The 23,399-nt window shown below is 33.7% G+C and overlaps 3 protein-coding genes across 3 annotated transcripts; 1 reads left to right on the plus strand and 2 right to left on the minus strand.

Annotated features, from left to right (window-relative positions):
• Window positions 1-258: 258 nt before the first annotated feature.
• LOC109236470 lies at window positions 259-1,014 on the minus strand (the record flags this gene model as incomplete). Its single annotated transcript, XM_019402653.1, has 1 exon — window positions 259-1,014. A coding segment is annotated over exon 1 (756 nt), but the record flags the coding sequence as incomplete, so codon positions are not given.
• Window positions 1,015-1,549: 535 nt separating this feature from the next.
• On the plus strand, window positions 1,550-5,066 carry LOC109236471 (enoyl-[acyl-carrier-protein] reductase [NADH], chloroplastic-like). The gene is made up of 7 exons (XM_019402654.1): window positions 1,550-1,621; window positions 3,450-3,561; window positions 3,683-3,734; window positions 3,818-3,869; window positions 3,967-4,024; window positions 4,348-4,446; window positions 4,672-5,066. Exons 1-7 carry the CDS (start codon window positions 1,550-1,552, stop codon window positions 4,827-4,829), a joined length of 603 nt encoding a protein of 200 aa, XP_019258199.1. The 3' UTR covers window positions 4,830-5,066.
• Window positions 5,067-5,449: 383 nt separating this feature from the next.
• LOC109236487 (non-structural maintenance of chromosomes element 4 homolog A-like) lies at window positions 5,450-11,494 on the minus strand. Its single transcript, XM_019402673.1, has 7 exons — window positions 11,070-11,494; window positions 8,399-8,479; window positions 7,510-7,759; window positions 7,338-7,428; window positions 6,730-6,946; window positions 6,547-6,638; window positions 5,450-6,056 (listed from the first exon to the last, which is right to left on the minus strand). Exons 1-7 carry the CDS (start codon window positions 11,236-11,238, stop codon window positions 5,805-5,807), a joined length of 1,152 nt encoding a protein of 383 aa, XP_019258218.1. The 5' UTR covers window positions 11,239-11,494; the 3' UTR covers window positions 5,450-5,804.
• Window positions 11,495-23,399: the final 11,905 nt, after the last annotated feature.

Raw genomic sequence — 23,399 nt, forward strand, 5'->3', positions numbered from 1 at the left:
CGAAATACTAATATTTCCTAATGCTAAAGCTGGGGTTGCTGAACCGTCTGCTTGATAAACATTGATTTCTCCTCTACTTAGCCGCTGCGTTACCTGAAACCCCTGCAAATAAGTGCAGATATGATTAGTGGCTCCCGAATCTACACACCATGACATGGTAGAAACAGCCGTTAAAAATGTTTCAACGACAAGTAGATGTAAATCACCTGGTTTATTTTTCAGCTTGGCCAGATAAGTTGGACACTGCTTCTTATGATGCCCAGGCTGCTTGCAATGATAACATTTGCCCTTAGCCTTTTTCACACCAGCAGTCGCGCCACCAACAGAGGGTTTTTGAGCCTTTTTCTTTTTCTGCCCGCCTCTCGGCTTAGAAGAAGAACCTGCCTCAAAATTCAACGCCACAGGAGGAGCTTGTGACTTGATAATAGTCTCTGCCGACTGCAGCTCATTCAGCAATTTCGCAAGGGACAAATCCATTTTGTTCATGTTATAATTCAGGCGAAACTGCTGAAAACTGTCGGGCAAAGTCTGCAGGATCATTTCAACCTGCGTGTCCTTATCAATGTTAGCTCCAAGGACCTCCAGTTCATTCAGAAGACTCATCATCTTCAGAACATGGTCCCTGACCGATGAACATTCAACCATTTTGGTATTCAGAAGGGCTTTCATGGCAGTCTGCTTAGCCGCACGATTCTGATCTCCAAACATTTCTTTGAGATTTTCCAGAATGTCATAAGTAGACTCCATCGAATGATGCTGATGTTGCAGAACATTTGACATGGATGCCAAAATGTAACATCGCGCCATCTCATCAGCCTTAATCCATTTCTGGTAAGCCTTTTGTTCATCATCTGTGGCATCATCTCCGGGTTTTTCTGGACACACCTCATCGAGCACAAATTTGTACTCTTCAGCAAGTAGAACAATATCCAAATTTCGTTTCCAATCAACATAATTCGGACCCTCAAGTTTGTTTTGAGTAAGAATGGCAGTAAGGGGATTGAAAGCAGTCATTGTCAATCTGGGAGACATTAAATATTTCAATAGATCAAATCAGTTTGTATTATTGAATATTAAAATTCAAAACACACTATATATACAATCTATGCACCTTGAACAACAAATTTCGATGTGAAAGAAGCTATTCTTGCAATATACATATATAATGACAGATTATCCACCCCATAAACTTAAACAGTTCATACTCAGATGGAGAGTAAACTGTTAATTTAAGCCAAGTGAATATCAACATTCAATATATATTAGTCCCATTGAACCAACATGCATACTCAGATGGAGAGTAAATACAAGTAATCAATGACTAGTATAACCTAGTGATTATTCATAATGTTTTTATCCGATATGGAAGAAGACCTACGTCAACGTGTAAAAACATTATATCACTAATTTTTAACCCCGGAGACCATGGGAATTGATCCCCACAATTACTGGAATTAAAAAAACAACTAAAAAAAATTTCAAAATTTAAAAAAAAAACAGCAAAAACACCATCTAAACGACCCCGAAAGCCCAAAAAACGGCTTACGTCATGAGCGAAGCTGATGAGTATTTGCTCACTGGGCCGTTTCGCATGGACCTGCCAAGTTTCAGGTCAATCGGAGTTCGTCAACTAGTTGACCTCCGATTTTCTGCCTTAATTCGGCCAAAACTGTTTTTACGTTTTTCATGATAAAATTCAATTTCAGATTATTCTAACTCAACATCACCAATATTAAAAGGATATTTCAATTTTTCAGAATAATCAATACAACTCATAACAGATAATCACGCCAAAACAGTGCAGGTTTTCAGAAAAAACAAACTTTGTATGTAATTCAAAACTTGCATATAGAACATGATATTAATCCTTATGGTTTATCCTAATTATTTAATTAGACGTGAGTAGACTTTGATACCAGTTGATGGATCATATTTCACAGCGGAAGCAAACATAGCATCATAATCACGTGTAATCTAAACAATTAGCACACATGGAGATTTTCGGATTACCTCTTGAAGCGTAAACACAACAACTCTATATCGTTCTCCAGTTCCTCAGTTGCAAACGCCTCAGCAGATTTCCACAGTCTTCTACTGTGTTACCCAAACAATATCCGAAAATAGAGAACTTTGGGTGGGCAAAATTCTAGTAGAAACCGTAGTGTATTCGTCTCAAGAACGTCCAGCCCTATATCCCATATATATAGCTGCGTTTTTTTAGGTCAAAACCGTTTTCAAAACCTGTTAGGTTTCCTTCTCCCACTAAGGAACAGTTTCCACTATTTCCTATTATTTAGGCACAGTAGGGACCACTGAATTTAATTAACAAGACTTCCTATTATGATATTAATTTCGAAATTATGAAATTAATTTCCATCATAATAAATTACGAATTATTCCACTAAAAATTCGTAGTTGCACTCCTTAGTTCAATTTCGAAATTCTTCCATAAAACCTTATTTAACTCCCCATGTTAAAATTCAGATACTAATCAATCAAATTAAATTACTGACTATTTAATTTATTGATTACTTCCTTTAGACTTACACTTAACTTATTTCATGTGTCGGATACAAAATCCACCGGCCGGGTTTACACATGAAAACTTATAAGCTTTCATAAAGGAGTATCATCAATCTCAAAACCGAGACATGGATTCTATCAACTAATTATTACTTCGCCAATGTATATCATTGTTATCCAATTTACCAGGCTTATTGACTCACGAAAGAATCTCGCCTTTTAATAAATCAAAACAACAAGTGACATACACAGCTAATAATAATTATATCAGGATTAAGAGTATAAGTACATTAAATGGACTAGAGAAATTATTTTATAAAGTCAGTATAAAATACTTATCTCTACTTGATCCGTTCAATACATACAAAATGTATTAGCACAAGAAGTTGGAATTAGACCTATTCCCATAATCAAGATAAATTACATTTAATCTTGTGCTACAACCATTCCGATGATTTGTCCAATTCCATCATTAGATTGTGAACATTAACTTTTATGTCTTACAAGAACCGATGATTTAATCTTCTGTGTATAAGCTAAACTCTATACACTAAATCATCTACTATGTAAGCAATGGACACACAAACCAATACATGATCTATTTAAAAGGAAACTTTATGGAATTTAAACAAGTAAATAAATAATTGGCCTTCAGAACACTGCTGCAGATTCTGAAGGCCACTCTGGCCGCGGTCCTGGCGTAACCGCGGTAGGACCGCGGCAGAACACTGCTGCAGATTCTGAAGGCCACTTTGGCCGCGGTCCTGGCCTAACCGCGGTAGGATCGCGGCAGGACGCGTAAACTTTAGGGAACATGGCAGAGGAGCAACCTAGTAAATAAATGATTGTTTATAAAGAATACTATAACAATACGCATGGCTTATAGTATATTCTAACACCTATAATTTTTAAATAATGTATTATAGGTTAGCAAACCTCTGTCGGAGACATCAAGAAAAGGATACCTTGCAGCTGTATCTGCCTCCAGTTATTCCTTTATATCTCTACTGAGGCATTTTCTTCCTATAATAAATCCAGGTAAGCTCTTGCTAGCCTTCTGTTATTTTTGGTTACTTTAGTAAAACAATATTAGTGGATCAAGTGCTGTTCCATCAAACAAATTTTCTCTGAAACTTTCAGCTATGTCCTTACCTTGTAGGCGGTGCCACAATCTCTCTAACGTACATTGCTTCTGAAAGGATTATCCCTGGGTATGACTCTCCTTAATTACGTCGGATGAACTTTCTTTATTTCTCAGTTTAGGTTTAAATTAATATTCTTCTTGGATATACAGATATGGAGGCGGTATGAGTTCGGCAAAAGCTGCTTTGGAGAGTGACACTAGAGTAAGCTTGTAGCTAGGTTTATTTTCGATAATCCATCTCTCATTTCCTTTAGCTTCAACTGTGAGCATCGCTTAAGAGTAGTGTATGCTTGCTGAAGGTCCTGGCGTTTGAAGCTGGAAGAAAGCACAAAGTCAGAGTGAACACGATATCTGCAGGTACGCATCAACACTCAGTTTCTTCATAACTTGCTGATCTTTGAACTCTGGAGTTCGCTGCACAAACCACTTCAAACATATGCTGCATTGCCAAAGCTTGTAATTTATTGTCGTTTCAGGGAGAACATGTTTTTCATGTTAGTACATGTCTTCATTTCCATTACAAACTAAGCTGTATAAAATAAATTTGGTGGATAACTTGTTCAATCATTTATTGTGTGTTCGACTCACATCAAACGTTCCTATTTTCGCCTCCTAATGTGCTCAGTCCACATAAATCTAAAATTCTATCGCCAGAAATTAAATTAGTAGATGCTTTACAGGTCCACTGGGAAGTCGTGCAGCAAAAGCTATTGGCTTTATTGACATGATGATAAATTACTCATTGGAGAATGCTCCTTTGCAAAAGGAGTTATATGCCGGTAAGTCAGATGCTTAAATATTTATTTGCCGTAGAGAATGCTAAGAAGAATCACCATGTTGCTAGTGGGGGTCAATTGTGTTCTCTTCATCTGAATTGAATTCAAAATCATACTGGTGAATGTGTCGGGTTGGAGGCTTTGAATAGAATTTAAATCGACTCTCATCTTACTGTATGCTGCACTTCTATTGCTTCCGAGTGTCTAACCTTAAAGTGGAACTAACAGAGGAGGTCGGGAACACTGCTGCTTTTCTGGCATCTACTTTGGCTTCAGCAATTACTGGTGCCACCGTGTATGTTGACAATGGTCTGAACGCAATGGGAGTTGGAGTTGACAGCCCAGCTTTTTCGGGTCTCGATATCCCAAAGGATAATAAGAGTTAGAGCGCCTTATGGTTTTGTTATCTATTATAGATTCCGCAGATAGGTCATTTCATTTCGATGAGTGAAATTGCATTTGTAGGAGGCAATCTCAGCATTGGATATGGTCCTCGTTATTTATTTAATCCTTTTGCCGATGTGCTAATTAACCATTTGCATTCAAATTTAATTCAATATGTTCAGAAAGACTGCTCGCTAGCGGAAAGACTTGCAATTGGAGTTTGACACTTTTATCGCTTATTACCTTGTGCATTCGATGAGTAAAACTGTCCTTCTGGTTTTCCGTTGCCCATTATCTTATGGAGACACAACCTACACTCAAGTGCAGGATATTTATTTGATTTGATACTGCCATTGCTCAAATCTTAGCGTCTAAATATATACACAAGTTATCCAGTAGATTTCACTCTATGCATGAACTACAGATAGGCCAGACTATTTGCCACAAGTATCAAAAGCTCAACCAATGCGTAATGAGGACATCTTCAAGATCACTTGTTTCTTGAGCAAATTTATAAGTAAATTTTGTAAACTATTTTGAATTTGCACATCTCATCGCTTTTGTTCTGTACATTTTAACGAAACGTTATCCAACCTCTGCATCAACCATGGTCATCCAGATATACATTAAAAACATACTGCGGGTCAATACTAAGTTCTCTAAGAAACAGTTCAGGGAGGAGACAACTTGTTACCAGCAGTGTCACCAATTACTACAAAAAGAAAACATTTTTACAGTAGGCATACGATAAGAGGGTTTCAGCCTTCCCCCTCCCCCTATGTAATAACAAGAAGGAACAAAATAAGATGGGAAAAGAATGTCCGCTTGTTACCTCTATGTCGAATATATTAACCAAAGAGCTATTGGCCCAAAAGGTGGGGAAGGAAAACGGATCAAAGTTAACAATTTCCTAATACTTAACCAATAACAGTGGAACTTCCTGAATCATCTCAAAGTTCTATAAGCTTCAGCCAGTCTTATGTGAGCTTTCGCTTTCCTTTCCTAATAGCAGCAGCTCTTACAGAATTATCACTTTCTGGGGAGTCTTCAACTACAGTCTGCTCCTGCAAAACCAGACCACGATTTCTGGATAACTTCCTTATTGGGGTTGTTGACACAGCTCGTTCATTTTCTACATTGTTTGATGCCGGCTGAGAATTGGCTGGTATATCAGCTTCATTTCTGTGGGGCATTAATTCTTCTCCATCACCAACAGAAGCCAGCATAAGCTGCATATGAAGAAACTAATTCAGAGGCATAGTGACTAGTAATAGAACTCCAAGGCACATTACATGTAATGGAACTAAAATGAGCATTTAAAAGATTCAAGAATGAGCGCAAAACAGCAGGAAACCTGCTGAGTAGCATAGACAAGACAGCTGCTAAATGAAAAACAGCAAATCTGTTATGCATCAGAAATGAAAAGAACAGGATAATGATGTGGTAAAACTGACCATACATCTATTATGCAGAATAATACAAAAATGAAAGTTGATCTCATCCACAAGCTTGTTAAAGCACAAATCCTTGGCCATTAGCTTATGTGAGAAGCATACTTTTAGTACAAGATAGAAAGTCATTTCAGTGTGCTAATAGTTCAATATCAACAGAAACAAAAATAAAAACCATCCATAATCCTGCTTAGAGATAGAGATAGAGATAGAGAGAGAGAGAGAGAGAGAGAGAGAGAGAGAGAGAGAGAGAGAGAAAGATAGGTACCTTCCAATCCAGGAAGTCGAATCTAAAGACGAAGTGCATATAGGAAACCTCCCCAGAAAGGACTGCATTAGAAGCAGGAGCATTCCTTGGTGCTGCATAATCATTAGTTAGTCTAGTCATGAAATATGCAGAGGCAGAAGAAGAAACTGAAACTCCAAACAACTATGGGCATAAGAAACTTACAAACTCTATGACAGCCTTTGTCATCAACGGTTATGTCAGCCCGCCCATCTTTAATTAGAAACGATAGGGCAAATAAATTTTCAACTGTTTGTGCAAATGATCTTCTATTCAGGATTATGTTTTCAAGCTTAACACTCTTATGCCTCCTTAAAATTTGGAACATCGTAGCCATATTCTTGTCAGTGTCTGTCTTCTCTTCGCCAACTGTTTCATTTAGCTGAAAATATATCAAGATATCTTAGGATACAATAAATATTACCAAAGTAAGGAAAAATTAGCTAGTGGTTATGCGGTATAAAGAAACTAAAGAAAAGTGACTACAGTCAGCAACTCGGCATTTAAAACAGAATGAGGAAACTCTAATGCAAAGAGAGATCTACAAGACAATATTCAAGTAAAATGCTTATACTATTTTAGAGATAGACTCGATTCTCCTAGAGACTTTAAGATTTCTTTAAATGTTCTTCCAGCAGTAAACATCTGATTAAATCACTTCTAAATATCATTGTTTAAAATATATTCTTCTGATAAGGTGGGAGCAATTTCTTTATCCAAGTTCTCCAAATAATAAGCAGGATGCGTAGAGGCTTGTAAATAGAATGCCATACCTCCTCAGGGCGTTCACTTTCTGTTGGCATGACACGCTTTCTACGAACAACAGGATTACGTTGCTTAACTTCAGTATTCATAGGCCCAATCCTATGAAAAATATAGATTACATGTGGTTCAATACACAAAGTGGTACATAACAAGAAAGAAGATGGATGATTGAGAATTTACATAGTGCAGCATCCAGGAGCACCCCTGAAAACATGAGAGACAGCAAGACCAACATCTTTCCAGTGTATATTTCCATCCTCTTCTGTCCTACTGCTAGATTCACCTTCTTTGCCAAAGTCCCTAAGTAAACAACTAACAAAATCTGAAGGGGTCACTCCTCCATTACTATGTGCCTTTACAGTCGTCACCAACGAGTTTGTGATATCCAGCAAGGCCTCAGCATCGGCAACCTGTTCCCTAGGTTTTTGTACTATATATGAAAAATAAAACTTCTAAAGTGAATCCAGAAAATTCAAACATGATTGTATAACTGAATCATCGGGGTTGCGAACCTATAAAAGCTAAAACAATAACATCTACTTTTTTTATGAAATAAGAAGGCCTACTATTTCATTTCTCGACAATTAATTAAACCCCAAAAGCCTAAGGGAAAACAATTAAATGCAGATTTCTCACCCTCCAACTTTAAAAAAAGTCACCAGACAGTCCGTCAGCTTTTTAAAGAAAGAAATAACATATTTTCAGCTTACACTCAATCATATACTAATAAATTTTGGATAGACAGAATAATACAATGAACCAATCATACTTATGTAAACAAGTAATAAGGCAATCAATCCAACTACTCAAGAAACCACCTACTTTCAAATGGATTCTCTCTTTCACAAATAAACAAGAGATTTAGCACCTGCACTCTGCAGATCATTTCAAGTTCTGCAACAGTACTTCAATGAAAACACAACCAAGCAAAAATCAATTGAATTAAAAACATAAGAGTAATTTTGCACATGCAAAGTACAAATTACCCGAGCAGGTAAGCCACATTCAGAAACAAAATAATATTACACATAGTATCAATGCACCAGAAACGTAAAACTTGAACCAATACCTTGCTGATGTAGCCTTTCAACTTCCTCAATTATCGTCTTAAATTTATCTGAATCAACTTGTGATATATTATCTCTCTCATCTGCAACAAACGCACAAATATTAACGCCTAATCATGCTAAAATGGCATCATGATCACCGTTAGTAATACAAAATATTCACCATAAAATCAAAGTTGGCGTGTTATATCTCAGATGGGGAACTAATCTTAGAACTCCAAAAAGAAAAAGAAAAAACCATAACATCAGAATTGACTGCTAACAAATGACATCAATCTAATAGAAGGCCAATAAGGTTTAAGTTCTGAGTGCTGACAGCATATAAGTTTTTTACACCATCAGGTTAGTTTACATATAACAATAGGTAACTCTTCGTAGTGAACACTAATTTGGTGACTTGCAAAAATAGGGTAGTAAACCTGCTATAAGAGGTTAAATTGCATCAATGGTGTAAAAGATATTTACACTATCCAAGTGAAGTACAAGCTAGAAGTTGTACAGGCTAGCCAGCCAAGGTGAGATAAAGGAAGGCCAGTGATCTGAATCAAGTGAAGTGCATCAATGATGAGGGCAAAGTTTTGATAGAACAGGCACAAATTAGGCGACAATGACAGTTGTACTTCCATAAACTCTTGAATGAAGAGGGGGATAGGAAATTGTGCTAGGTGATCAGGAGCACTCCGAGAGTTATCGTGATTTTGGATTTTGTAGGCGCATAAGAGTTGAAGAGGTCAAGGGGGCTATGCGTAGGATGAGCAGGGGTAAAGTGACTGGCCAGATGAAACCCCAGTGAAATTTTGAAAGAACGCGGGTAGGACAAGCTTGGAGCGGCTCACTGGGTTATTTAGCATCATTTTTAGGACGAAAAAAATGCCCGAAGAATAGAGGTGGGGTATGATAATTCTGTTGTACAAGCATCAAGTTGTTAAGCCATACGATGAAGATTTGGGAGAGGGTGGTAGAAGTAAGGGTGAGGAGGAGTTTGTCTATTTTCGAGAACCAAGCATGTCAGGTCGTTCGACTACGAAAGCCATTCACCTTGTGAGGAGATTGGTGGAGCAGTATAGGGAATTAAAGGACTTGAATATAGTGTTCATTGACCTAGAGAAAGCATACGACAAAGCCCCGAAAGAGGTTCTATGGAGATGTTTGGAGGCTAAAGATGTTCATGTAGCATACATTAGGATGATTAAGGACATGTACGATGGAGCTAAGACCCGGGTCAAGACGATGGGAGGAGATTCAAAACACTTCCCTGTTGTGATGGGATTGCACCAACGATCAGCCCTTAGTCTGTTCTTGTTGTCCTTGGCGATGGACGCATTGACGCGTCACATTGAAGAGGATGTGTCATGGTGTATGTTATTTGCAGATGATATAGTTCTGATTGACGAAACGCGAGGTGGTGTTAATGAGAGGCTGGAGTTTTGGCGACAAATCCTAAAATCTAAAGGTTTCAGATTGAGTAGGACTAGGATGAAATACTTGGAGTGTAAGTTCGGTGACGTAACCCAGGAAGCGGACATGTATGTGAGGCTTGATGCACGGGTCATCCCCAAGAGAGATAGTTTCAAGTACCTTGGGCGGGAGACTGATGAGAATATCACACATCGTATTGGAGCAGGTTGATGAAATGGAGGCTCGCTTCTGGTGTCTTGTGTGATAAAAATGTGCCATTAAAACTTAAAATTAAATTCTACAAAGTGGTGGTTAGACCGACTATGTTGTATAGGGCGGAGTGTTGGCCAGTCAAGAACTCTCATGTGCAGAAGATGAAAGTAGTTGAAATGAGGAGAGGTTTGTCGTGGGGGGTGGGGGAGGGGTGATTAGGCAGGACATGGAACAACTGGAGCTTACCGAGACATGACCTCTGATAGAAGGGTATGGAGGTCGAGAATTAGGATGGAAGGTTGGCAGGCAGTCAAACGTTCCCCTTTTTCTTTCCCCTTTTTCTTTCCCAGACTGATAGCATTGGTGTTAGCATGGTAACTCTTTAAATCTTTATTCTTGGATTGCTGGTACTACCTATTGTTTGATTGCAGCATCCTTTTGCTTCGGTTTGCTTAATATCTTGTTGTTGTTACCACTTGTTGACGCTGCTTCTTTGTATCTTGTCTTTAGCCGAGGGTCTATCGGAAATACTAAATAGCCTCTCTGCCCTCCTAGGGTAGAGGTAAGGCTTGCGTATAAACTACCTTCCCCAGAACCCACTTGTGGGAACTCACTGGGTTTGTTATTGTTGTTGTCAGTGTCTATAACTTAAATCCAGTAGGGGTAATAACCTGTTATAGGAAGTTACAATGCACTCAGGGTAAAAATTATTTACAGTCAGTACACTTAACTTATAATAACCTGCTAGCAAAGGTTAAAATGCACTGATAATATAAAAATTATTTATAATGTTAGTGTATATAACTTAAATCCAGTCAAATATAAAGCAGTTGAAAAAGAAATTTTCTCTACAAATAACATGAATTCAGTGAGAAACAAACTACTCAATTTGTTCACAAATTTTTTGGGAGTATTACTAATTAAAGCGGCACACTGTTTTACTTTGATTACATTCTTTCAAATGAATGTTAGTTATTCGTAACTATAAATAACTGTGAGTTGTAGGAAATCTGAATCCTGACAAAAAAAAAAGGAGCAAAATGTAGGTAAATAATGAGTTACCGGAAATCCGAGACTTAAAATTGAGATAATGAGAGCGAAGAACTCTGCGCCCAATAGTGTGATCTTCATCCACCAAACTGTTATTGTTGCTATTTCTAGCGCCTGCTGCAGCTGCTGCGCCATTACTACTTTGAATATTGTCTGGTTCACGTTTTGCGGCTCGAAACATAGCTTATTCAGGAAGCTTCTTATGACAGAATTAGGGTGAAATTGAGCGCAGAAGATTCGAGAATTGAAGAAGAATATGCGAAGAGATTAAGAAGAATTATTCGTAATATTGAAATTCGGAGCAGAAAAAAATCGCTAAAATTGAAATCTTGAAGAAGATGTAAAAACCCTATGAATTTTGAAAAAGAGTTGAAACTCCATTGAGGCGCGCTGTGAGTCACCCTCTTTCTCTCTCTCTAAATTTTCTGTCTTGTAACGATTTATACGTATATTGTGGGTGGGAGAGAGAAGATCACCTGCGGGTGTGTGCAGAGGATTAATGGTGAGCTTAACTTGATTTGCAGGTACTGCAGTTTTAACTCATATGGTCCCTTAAGTATGATGATATGTATAATTTAGTCCTAATGATATTATCTTGGGCGCATAAAGTCCGTTAAGTTTGAAACCATTGGGCAATTCTGATCCAATTGGAATATCCAAATGGATCACAATAGCTAATGAAAATTTCACGTGATCCTCCAATTTCAACACTAATTGCATTAGAAACATAAGAATTTAGACAAAAGAATCACTACAATTTTTTTAACAATTCTATTAGTAACAAAAAAATAAACCGTAATAAAGGAAAAATAATATTGGGAAAGAAAAAACGATTGTATTTCAACTAGATTGTGTGAAAGACATGTGATAGTATTTGATTTGTTGCAATATTTAAAATTTTAATTCATTTAAGGATTATATTAGTGATAGTGGATAAATTACTATATTAAATCTATATTTCTATATTATATTAAAAGGAGAGTAGTGAAGCATGTGGTTAAGCCAAGTGGCAAGCTAAAATGAAGCCATTTGGCAAATTTAAGACAACATTAAAATTTGAATTACAAATGGAAACATATTTAATGGAAGTANTATGTATTTATATCTATATCTATATCTAAAGATATGGTAGCTTATTTTTTCTATAAATATAGTAGTTTACGTCTATACAAAACTGCAAAATATTTTTTTAATAAAAAAAATAATCTGATTTTGAATTTATAGATAAAAATATTTGTGTTGAGATAAAAGAAAAGTTCATTTGCTGATGGAAAATAATACAAAAATAGCAAATATTAAAAATAACAGTAAATTTAAGACAAAATAGTAAAATTATTTATTTTTTTATATTTGAAAAAAATCAAATTTTCAATTTGATTTAAATTTGATAGTATTNATCAAAATTACAATTTGATTTAAATTTGATAGTATTTCGAATTTATCTAAACAACTTTACAATAGGGCACATGGCAATTTAGGACAAAGTTAGTTAGGTTAGATAACAATTAGTTTTTTTTTAATTTAAATTTTTATAAATTAAAATTATGTATTGTTAATAATTAGTTACTTTCCTTGAGTTTTACAAATTTAGATTTTTGAAATAATTTTAAAATAAAAAATAAAAAGAAGAAAATAAAAAAAGAAACTATCAATTCAAATTTAGGAGCAGTTGCTTCCTAATATGGTAGATAATATCTATAAAAAGCTGCCAAATATTTTTTTGATAAAGAAAATAATTTGATTTTGAATTTATAGATAGAAATATCTGAGTTGAGATAAAACAAAAGTTCATTTACTTATAGAAAATAATACAAAATAGCAATTATTAAAAATATCAATAAATATACTGGTAAATGTAAAATTACTTTCGTGTTTATATTTTAAAAAATTCAAAATTATACTTTTATTTATATATGATAATAATAATTACTTCTTCTTTTTAATTTAAATTTATACATTATGTATTGTTATAATTAGTTACTTTCTTTGAGTTACAAATTTAGAGTTTGAAATTATTTTAAAATAAAAAACGAAAAGAAGAAGAATAAAAGAAACTATCAATTCAAATTTAGAAGTAGTTTCTTCCTGATATGGTAAGTTATATCTTAATATTGATAAACAGCCAAATTATTAATATTAATAAAGAAAGATAATTGATTTCAAATTTATAGATAGAAATATTTGATTGAGATAAACAAAAGTTCATTTGCTTATGGAAAATAATTCAAAACAGCAATTATTAAAAATATAATAAATATGATGGATAAAAAGTAATAATTACTTTTCTTTTATATTTTATAAAACTCATTAATTATAGGCAATATTTATTTATATATGATAGTATTTCGATTATATGTAAAATTTAAAATGCAAAAAAGTAATTATAATATTATAATAGAAAAAATGTACAAAGGTGAAAATAGAGATAATATGAGAATATTTCAACATTATATTAATTTACAAAAATAAAATAAATTAAGTAAATAATATAAATATTATTGATAAATTTAAAAAATTGAAGAATTGTGAACAATAAAATAAAATTTAAAATATTTTTTGAGAAGTAATGTTGAAAATGATATATAATTCATTTTTCTTTAATTTCATATAGTTTAGTTAATGAAATATTGTATTGACAGTAAGATGCCAATTGAAATTTTATTAAGGCAACATGATATAGTATACTATAAAGATAAATTATAATTAAAATAATTAATATTTTTAATATTGATCGCGCAACGCGCGGGTTCTAATACTAGTTAATGGTAAAAGTCATTTTTTAGGGAAAGCATCATCTAATTTTTAAAAGTTGAATAGTTTAATGAATTTATTACAAATTAGAAATTGAATAAATTAAATAGGGCTAATTATTTTGTAATTTCCTAAATAAAAAGAGTTAACTACTAACTTATTTTAACAAAGAGATTTTTTCTTTCCTATACCATATATGAAACCTTATTACCCAAAATGTGCATAGTTTCTAATTTACCCGCCCTGTCCACATTTTTTCTACAGTTATTATACCAATCATTAAATACTAATTAATAGTAGTTGAATCTTCCTAATTTGTCGAGCCAAAATTGAGGAACGGAATATTCTAAAAAGATTTGGCGTAAATCAGATCAAATCATATTCTTCCAGATATTCCTATTTAGGCGCGCTACAATTATGGAAGTAAATATTCTTCCAGATATTTTCCACCATTGATAGACATTAAAAAGCTTGAAAGCTTTGAATTCAAATTTGGGTTTTCAAAAATCATTATTTATTTGGATTGGGTGTTGTTGAAAATAATCGGAAATATGGTTTGGAGTTTATATCTCAATTTTGAGGGGTTTTGGTGAAGATTAGACTTGGTTTTGACTGAAATTCAAATTGAAACTCGAAGAAGAAGAAGAAGAAGACATATTGCAGAAATTGTAGAGAAATTGTTGATATATTGTAGATAAATTGTAGATTATTTGTATTCTGATTGTAGATGTTTTATTTTCTGTTTTCACAAATAAAAAACGGCTAAAACTTCTACAAATCTTCTGAAAAAACCTAATTATGTCAAAAATCACAATTATGCTACAATTGGATGGGAATTGGGATATAAAAATTCAATGTACCCAGTTTGTAGATATTTTATAGATAAATTGTAGATTATTTGTATTCTAATTGTAGGTGCTTTGTTTTCTGTTTTCACAAATCAAAAACGACTAAAATTTCTACAAATCTTCTGTAAAAAACACAATTATGTCGAAAATGCCAATTATGCTACAATTGAAATGGGAATATGGATATTAAAATTCAATGTATCCAGTTTGTAGATATTTTGTAGATAAATTGTAGATTATTTGTATTCTGATTGTAGATGCATTGTTTTCTGTTTTCACAAATCCAAAACGACTAAAACTTCTACAAAATCTTCTGCAAAAAACAGTCTACAATTTATCTACAATTTATCTACAATTTCTGCAATATGTCTTCTTCTTCTTCTTCTTCTTCTTCTTCGAGTTTCAATCTTAATTTCAGTCAAAACCAAGTCTAATCTTCACCAAAACCCCTCAAAATTGTGATATAAACTCCAAAACATATTCTCAATTATTTTCAACAACACCCAATCAAAATAAATAATGATTTTTGAAAACCCAAATTTGAATTCAAAGCTTCAAAGCTTTTTAATGGCTGTCAATGGTGGAATTGCTACTCTCTTGTCTCTTTGAAGGTTTGTTCTTCTTCATTGAGAAAATTTGAAGCTGAAGGTAAATATGTGTATGAACTTTGAAGATTTGACTAAATATTTTGATGAACTTTGTTGTTCTTCATTGATGAACTTCATCTCGAGTAAAATGGGGAACCAACTTTGTTGAAGGGTTTCTTCAATTTTCTGTGAATTTAGAGGGAGAATTTGGTTTCAGAAGATGGAAAATGGTAAAAAGAACGTGGGTATGGGTAAAACGTGGGTGGGACTGAGGGGTTAGGAGAGAGAAACGTGCAGATTCCTTTAATTAAGGAGTAAAAAATGTACAATTAATTATAATCTTAATTAATTATGGTATAGAATTGATAATTTGGTATACTAAGTGTAATTAAGTCAAACCTTAAACATTGAGGGTAATAAGGTTTCCTATGTGGCATAGGAATGTAAAAATCTCTTTAACAAAAAGTTTCATGAGGAGTAGGCCCAAGTGCTCCGCGGCTAAAATGTGAATTTGTTGGGTTAAGGACCAAACGACAGTAGAAGAATGCTTATTCATAACCGAGGTAGCTCAACAAGATTGGAAGCCTAAATCCAAAATTTAGAGCCCGTTTGGATTGGCTTGTTTTAAGTGCTTTTAAGCCAAAATAATTTTTAAGCCATTTTGTAGTGTTTGGATAAAGTAAAAAAGTGCTTTTAAGCACTTGTTTTTAAGCTAAAATGACAAAAACAAGCCAAAAGCAAAAAGTTAGAATTCCTAATTTATGGCTTAAAAGCTATTTTGGCTTAAAAGTCACTTAAAACAAGTCCATCCAAACAGGCTCTTAATCGGAAGCTTTTTTTGAAACAAAACCAAATGTTTTAAAAGGCGGGAGCGTGAGGCGAAGCGTTTTACCTCTGAGGCGAGGCGTAAGTCCCAAGGATCTTTAAATTTTACTAATTTCAAGAATTTTAAGATAGTATAAAATAAAAATTAATTACAAAAATTACATTAAAATCACAAAATTATAACAAATAATCTATTTAAAATAATTATAAATTATAATTTCAACTATGAATATACCAAAAGTATGACATATATCATAATATGCAAATTAGTTGCAACGCCGTTACAACTCAAACATCAAAAGTAATGTATTCGATGCGAAATTTTATATGTCTCTTTTAAGGAGTAATGAATCTTGAAAGAATTTCGATATTATAATTTGATATTTGTTTTAAATACTCCTTTTATATAATATGCTTTCTATTTGAAAGAGAATTTATATAAAATATAATTCACAATTTAAATATGATTCTCTACCATCACTTATTTTTACGTTTCAACAAGTTAATAAAGTGACACATAATTCACCATACTATATCATGATAAATAACTATTTGTAAATAGTTACTAGCTAATACTGAGCTATTAAATTAATAAGTATTGTAACTCGTAAACGTGAAAAAATAATATTTGGAAAATAATTATAAAAAAATTATGAACTAATATAATAAAGACATAACAAAAGTTAATAAATAAATACTTTTAAATGAAAGATTTATTTAAAATCTACTATCATAGTAGTCTTAGTGGATACCATACAATTATTTTTATTTTAATTATGACATAAAATACTCTCAACTTAATGATTTATGATTAAGAAAAAAGTAATTTGAATAGTCAACGATTTATTAAAAATATTTGAGGATTTACAAGGTTAGTTACACACAATTGCATAAAGTTCTATTAGGCGAGCCCAGAACCCTAGGCGTTGAGCGTGTCCAGGGCGTAAGCCCCCACGGCCGAGGTGTAAGTCTCGCGGAACTAAGCCCCACACATAAGCCCGGGGGCATTTTACAAGTGCTCCGCCCCAGGGCGAGCCCCGGGCGAGTCCCAATTCTGCCTTTTAAAACAAAGAACAAAACCTTCATATATATATTTTTTATGGGATTTTTAAAGGAATTTTTACATTCATATACCACATAGGAAACCTTTTTACCCTCAATGTTTAAGGTTTGACTTAATTACACTTAGTATACCAAATTACCATTTCTATACCATAACTAATTAAGGGTATAATTAATGAGATATTTTTTACTCCTTAATTAAAGGGTTTCCGTTACCCGCCCAGTATCTCCACTCCTCCCTTACTTTCTCTCTCCGAATCCCTCAGTCCCGTACCCACGTTCTTTTACCCATACCCAGTAAAAAGGTTGTGGAGGATTTGAGCATGTTTAACCAATTTCTATTATTTTCATTGCCATAAACGACGAGATTACAGTAAGTTTATAAATAAAATAATTATGGTTTGAGTGATAATGGATACTGGTAGCAGAGGCGGATCGAAGATTTGAAGGTGACGGGGGCACCATTATTTTTCAACATAGCTATACGTATCTCTAGCTTTAAAGTTTAGCGTACAACTCTCTTGAAGGGTATATGAGGTCTTTTGATTTAGGAATTTAATTAGAAATAGAAGGGGGCGGGGAAGTTCGAGGGAAACAAAAGCAAAAAAAAGTAATTAAAAAAAAGTTATTTGTAGTTGTGATGTTCTGCCTTTTGTAGTTGTAGATATTTTGTGGACAGAATAGTTTTATTGTTGTATTTTACTGTTTGTAGTGTAATTGTAGTTAGTTTGTAGTTTATGTAGAACATTACAAGATTAATTATAGTCTAAAATATAGATATAATGTAGACATGATTGTGGATGATGTGCTGCCTGTTTGCCTTGTAACTGTAGGTAAATTGTAGTTATTTTTATATTAGGTACTTAAACTGTAGGTAATTTGTACATTCACTGTAGGTAAATTTGTTTATATTGTAGAGCTAGTTTTATACATAATTGTAGAGTTTTTGTAGTTAATAGTAGTTATAATGTAGGATTCATGTACCGCTTCACACCATCTATCACGGTATGGATATGATCTGTTGAAGCCCTCACCTAGAATTACATAACAAACAACAATAAAAATATTTACAATCATAAAATAGTTTATCTACAATTTATCTACAACGTATCTACAATTATATCTACAAATAATCTACAATCTACAAATTAACTACAATTTGTCTACAAATTATCTACAATTCTCACTTTGATATTCCTTTGTGACGGGAGAGGCTGGCATATCCCACACTGTAGTTTATTTGTAGATAAATGTAGGTATTTTGTAGATATTATCGTAAAATCAGACTTCCATATTGAAATCTCGTACACTTATGAATAACGGATACAATCATAAATTTTTATTCTCCTTTTTTGTCTCCATATACACACTAACCCCCATATTGTTCCTAATCTCCATTGGAGGACAATTCTTATTCACAATGTATTTGATTTCTACAATTTTTTCTGAAGTATCAATCATTAATTGCTCTGCAATTGTAGAAATCAACATATTGTAACTTGCATCCTCATCGAGCACAATGCCATCAACTTGAAAATCTCTAAATCTGCCATAGCTATCCCAATTTCCATTAAAATGTAGCATGATTGGGATTTTGGACATGATTGCTTGTCGTTGCAGAGTTATTGTTCAATATTTTGTCGCTTGTTTGATTTTTTGGATTCAGAAAAAAAAGACGAATAACAGAGAATCGTAGAATTGATTTCTACAATTTGACTTGAACTTTTTGATTAGGGATTGATGAAAAAATTCGACAAACTGAGATTTGCAGAACTGATTTCTACAATTTGGAATTGAGCTTCTGATTTCGATAACTGATAGTTTGATTTGTAGCGACGAACTGATATTTTGATTTCGACGAACAGAATTTGTTTATAAATTGAAGATGAGCGATTTCCGTGATATGATATGATCTTATTCACGCCAAATCTGATCAGAATATTCTGCTCCTAAAATTTAGCTCGCAAAAATAGGAAGATACAGTTGCAATTAATTAGCTTTTAATGATTGGTACAAAAACTGTAGAAATAATGTGGACTGGGCGAGTAATTTAGGAATTATGCACATTTTTGGTAATAAGGTTTCATATATGGTATAGGTAAGAAAAAATCCCATTTTTAAATACCTATACACTATTGGAAACTTTATTACGAAAAATGTCCATGGTTTAGTATTTACCCGATCTAAACACATTTTAGTTACAAAATATATACAATCCACCTTAAAAGGCTCCCAATCCATTATTTGTGCCTTCAATCAAGGAATTTAGTTACACCCTATCCCTTTTTTTCTCTCCTCTTCTCTTGCCTTATTTTTCTTCTCCCTTAATATATGGTAATCTTCCTATACGAAAATCAATAGTTACCATCTTCTCAATGTCGACATCTTTTTTTTTTGGCAAAAATGTCTAAAATGTCACTAATTCCATAATCTTCATGGAACATAAATCGGGAACTTTTAGTCTTCGTTCTTGAAAACAAAAATATATTACAAACATAGAAGCTAGTGAATCAACTAACTGGGTTCTCTGATATCAACCAAGGATACATGTTTCATTTCTTCTTCTCGCCACCTCTAGTGGCCCTTATTTTACGGAGAACACTAATAGGATAAAATATCGATTTAGATAATAATACCAATCATCAAATATCCAGCGTCTCAATTTTACACTTAAAATTAGTCTGTTCACATCTTAATATTTTTTCTATAAATAAACAGGCCAAAAATCAGTACCAATACACCCTCTTAAAGTTCACAAAAGAAGTTCCAATTTTATAAGAAAATAGATGAAAATGGCTTCAGATTCAACCACTTCTCTATTCTTGACACTATTCCTTATTACAAAAATATAGTTTTATATAATATGTCTTTTGTATATTTTGTATATGATTTATACATAGTAAAAATAAATTTCATACAACTAATTATATATTATACAACTTATCTACAACTTTCATTCATTATTTCTACCCAGTTATATACAACTACAATATCATACCACTTAAATATAATTTTTATACAATATATCTTTTGTATATTTTGTATCTGATTTATACATAGTAAAAACAAATTTCACACAACTAATCATATATTATACAACTTATCTATAACTTATTTACAACTTTCATACATTATTTTTACCCAGTTATATACAACTACAATATCATACAACTTAAATATAATTTTTATACAATATTGTTCAACTTTCTTACAATATTTAAATAAAAAAATATATATAAACAACAGAATACAATTTTTCTATATTTTTACTACAACTACAATTTCGTAAGTATAATGTATGTCATGTCTTCTTCTTCTTCTTCTTCTTCTTCTTCTTCTTCTTCTTCTTCTTCTTCTTCTTCTTCTTCTTCTTCTTCTTCGAGTTTCAATCTGAAATTCAGCCAAAATCAATTCTAATCTTTACCAAAACACCCTCAAAATTGAGATATAAACTCCAAAAAATATTCCCAATTGTTTGCAACAACACCCAATCCAAACAAATAATGGTTTGAAAATCCAAATTCGAATTCAAAGCTTCAAAGCTTTTTAATGGTTGTCAATGGTGAAATTGCTATTCTCTTTTCCTTTGCTTTATATTACTGAAATTACGGATTGAGAGATAGAGAGAGACGTAGAGAGAATTCCCAATTGTTTGCAACAACACTCAGTTCAAACAAATAATATTTTGTGAAAACCTAAATTCAAATTCAAAGCTTCAAAGCTTTTTAATGGCTGTCAATGGTGAAATTGCTGCTCTCTTTTCCTTTGCTCTACATTACTAGAATTAGGGATTGAGAGATAGATAGATAGATAGATAGATAGATAGATAGAGAGAGAGAGAGAGAGAGAGAGAGAGAGAGAGAGACGGAGAGAGAGAACGCATGAGGGAAAGAGAATAAGGATGAGAATTAATTGATTCTAATATAAAGAGATACTCATTTAATTCCTAAAGTGTATATAATTGGTAAATATAGGATGTAATCAAATTGAAACTTGAGTAAGGAAGGTAATAAAGTTTCCAATACTATATATGTGTAACGACCCGACCAGTTGTTTTGAGCATTTGCACTTCACTTGGTAGTTTGGGGGCACGAGTAGCTCCGTATAATGTATTAGGACTTGTGTGCAAAAATTTGAGATCATTCCGAGTTGATTTGATATGTTTCGGCGTGAGTTTTTGGAATTCGAAAGTTTGAAAGTTCATTAAGTTTGATTTGAGGTGTGTTTCGTCGTTTCGATATTGTTATGTGTGTTTTGAGGCCTCGAGTAGGTCCATATTATGATATGGAACTTGTTGGTATGTTTTAACGGAATCCCGAGGGGCTCAGGTGAGTTTCAGATAGGTTTGGGTTGTGTTGCGCTCATTTTTCTTATGTTTCGACGTCGTTTCTACAAGCATAAATGATACCACATTAAACAAATGAGCTCCGGTTTCTGTTTTGATTGAAGCATTAGATCGGTATCATAATTACGGATCCATAGCAAAAAGAATCGTCAAATTTGAACATCGTATGAGGATTTTATGGTCATTTTACTAAGAATTGAGTTGCCAGATTTTTCAGATTAATTACGAAATTGCCACTGACTGCGTATTTAAAAATCTGCACTATTTCTAAATATTGAAACCAACATATCTCCTTCAATATAAGGTCAAATGGAGTGATTCAAGAGCCTAATTTGACTAAAATTTTACAAAAAATCCATTGGAGGCATCAAAAGTGAGTTTCGAGATCTTTTGGCATAAGAAACGAGGCAAAACATTATTAAAACGAGGGTTTTGTTCATTTAAAATATTTTGAGTTGGGGAGCTCGAAATTAGGAAACTTTCGAGGCGATTTTCAGCATATGAATTGGGGTAAGTGTTCTCTACTCGGTTTTGGTTATATTTCATGAATACATCTTCGATTTTAGCTTTTGGTTGATGAATTTTAAAGAAGAAATTGGGGGTTTGGCCTAAAGTTTCATAATATGATTTTTTTTGAGTTTTGAACACCGATTTGGAGTCGGATTTGAGTGAAACTAGTATGGTTTAACTCGTAATTGAATGGGTTGATGGATTTTGTGAGCTTTGTCGGGTTTCGAGGTGCGGGCCCGGGTTTGGCTTTTTGGCCGATTTTGGGCTTTTGATTAAAGATTCGACCTTTTTCGATTGGGATTGGTTCCTTTAGCATTGTTTGATGTATTTGAGTTATTTTTGATTATTTTCGAGCCGTTTGGAGGTCGGAACGTGCGTGATGGCATTCTTGGAGCATCGTTTGGCTTGCTCGGTGTCGGAATTGGCTTGTTTGAGATAAGTAACTCTTCTAAACTTAGTGCTGAAGGTATGAAACCCCGGATTATATGTTATGGGATTGGTGTTGGGTGACGCACATTGTAGGTGACGGGCGTGTGGCGTGCACCCTGTGAGTTGTGACTCTGTTGTTTCCAGGGTACTGTTTAGTGGCCACTTTGTTGATATTTGTGTTTTTCACCATGTGATAAAGTAATTAAGTTGTACATCATGCTATATATCATGTTTATGCTTTATGCTGATATTGTTGGGACCCCTAGCGGTCGTTTCTTGCTGTCATCTCAATTATTTCATTGATATTTCATACTTAGTCACATTCATGTATTCATATCATATCTCAGTTTCGATTGTTACTTATTGATACATCATATCATTGTTCCGGGTCAGTTTTCATGACATTGTGAGCCCGTGGGTGAGACTGGAGAGATTGATGACGGAGTGAGGCCAAGAGCCTGATTATGAGAGACATTTATAGGATCGGGTTGCACGCCGCAACATGTTTTATTGATTATTGAGTATGGCCGAGCATAAAATCCGAAAAACTGAATTCCGAACCGGACCGAATCAGTTCGTTATTTCGATTTCGGTTTTTTTGGTATTTCGGTCTAATTCGGTATTACATTTTCGGTATTTCGGTATTATGGTACGGTCCTCGGTATTAGGATCATGAAATTTCGGTATAGCGAAATACCGAATTATCGAATTTTTAAAGACTTTTTATTTTTTTAAGTTGGACCTATAGTTAGCTACTACACTGCCCAGCGCCCCAGCCCAATAATTTCTAATCTAATTCCCAGCCTACTGCCCACTCCAGCGCCCCATCCCAAGCCCACTCTCTATTCTTTGTCTTTCATTCAATTGGGGTCTAAATGTTAGGGCATTAGGCAGTCACAACTCACAACTCACAACTCACTCCTTATAAAGTCAATTAGGATTTAGGGATCGACTGCTGTTTCAAAAATTTCGGGCAAACGAAGAC

This window comes from Nicotiana attenuata, unplaced genomic scaffold, assembly GCF_001879085.1.
Source record: "Nicotiana attenuata strain UT unplaced genomic scaffold, NIATTr2, whole genome shotgun sequence".
Taxonomy (NCBI): Eukaryota; Viridiplantae; Streptophyta; class Magnoliopsida; order Solanales; family Solanaceae; genus Nicotiana; species Nicotiana attenuata.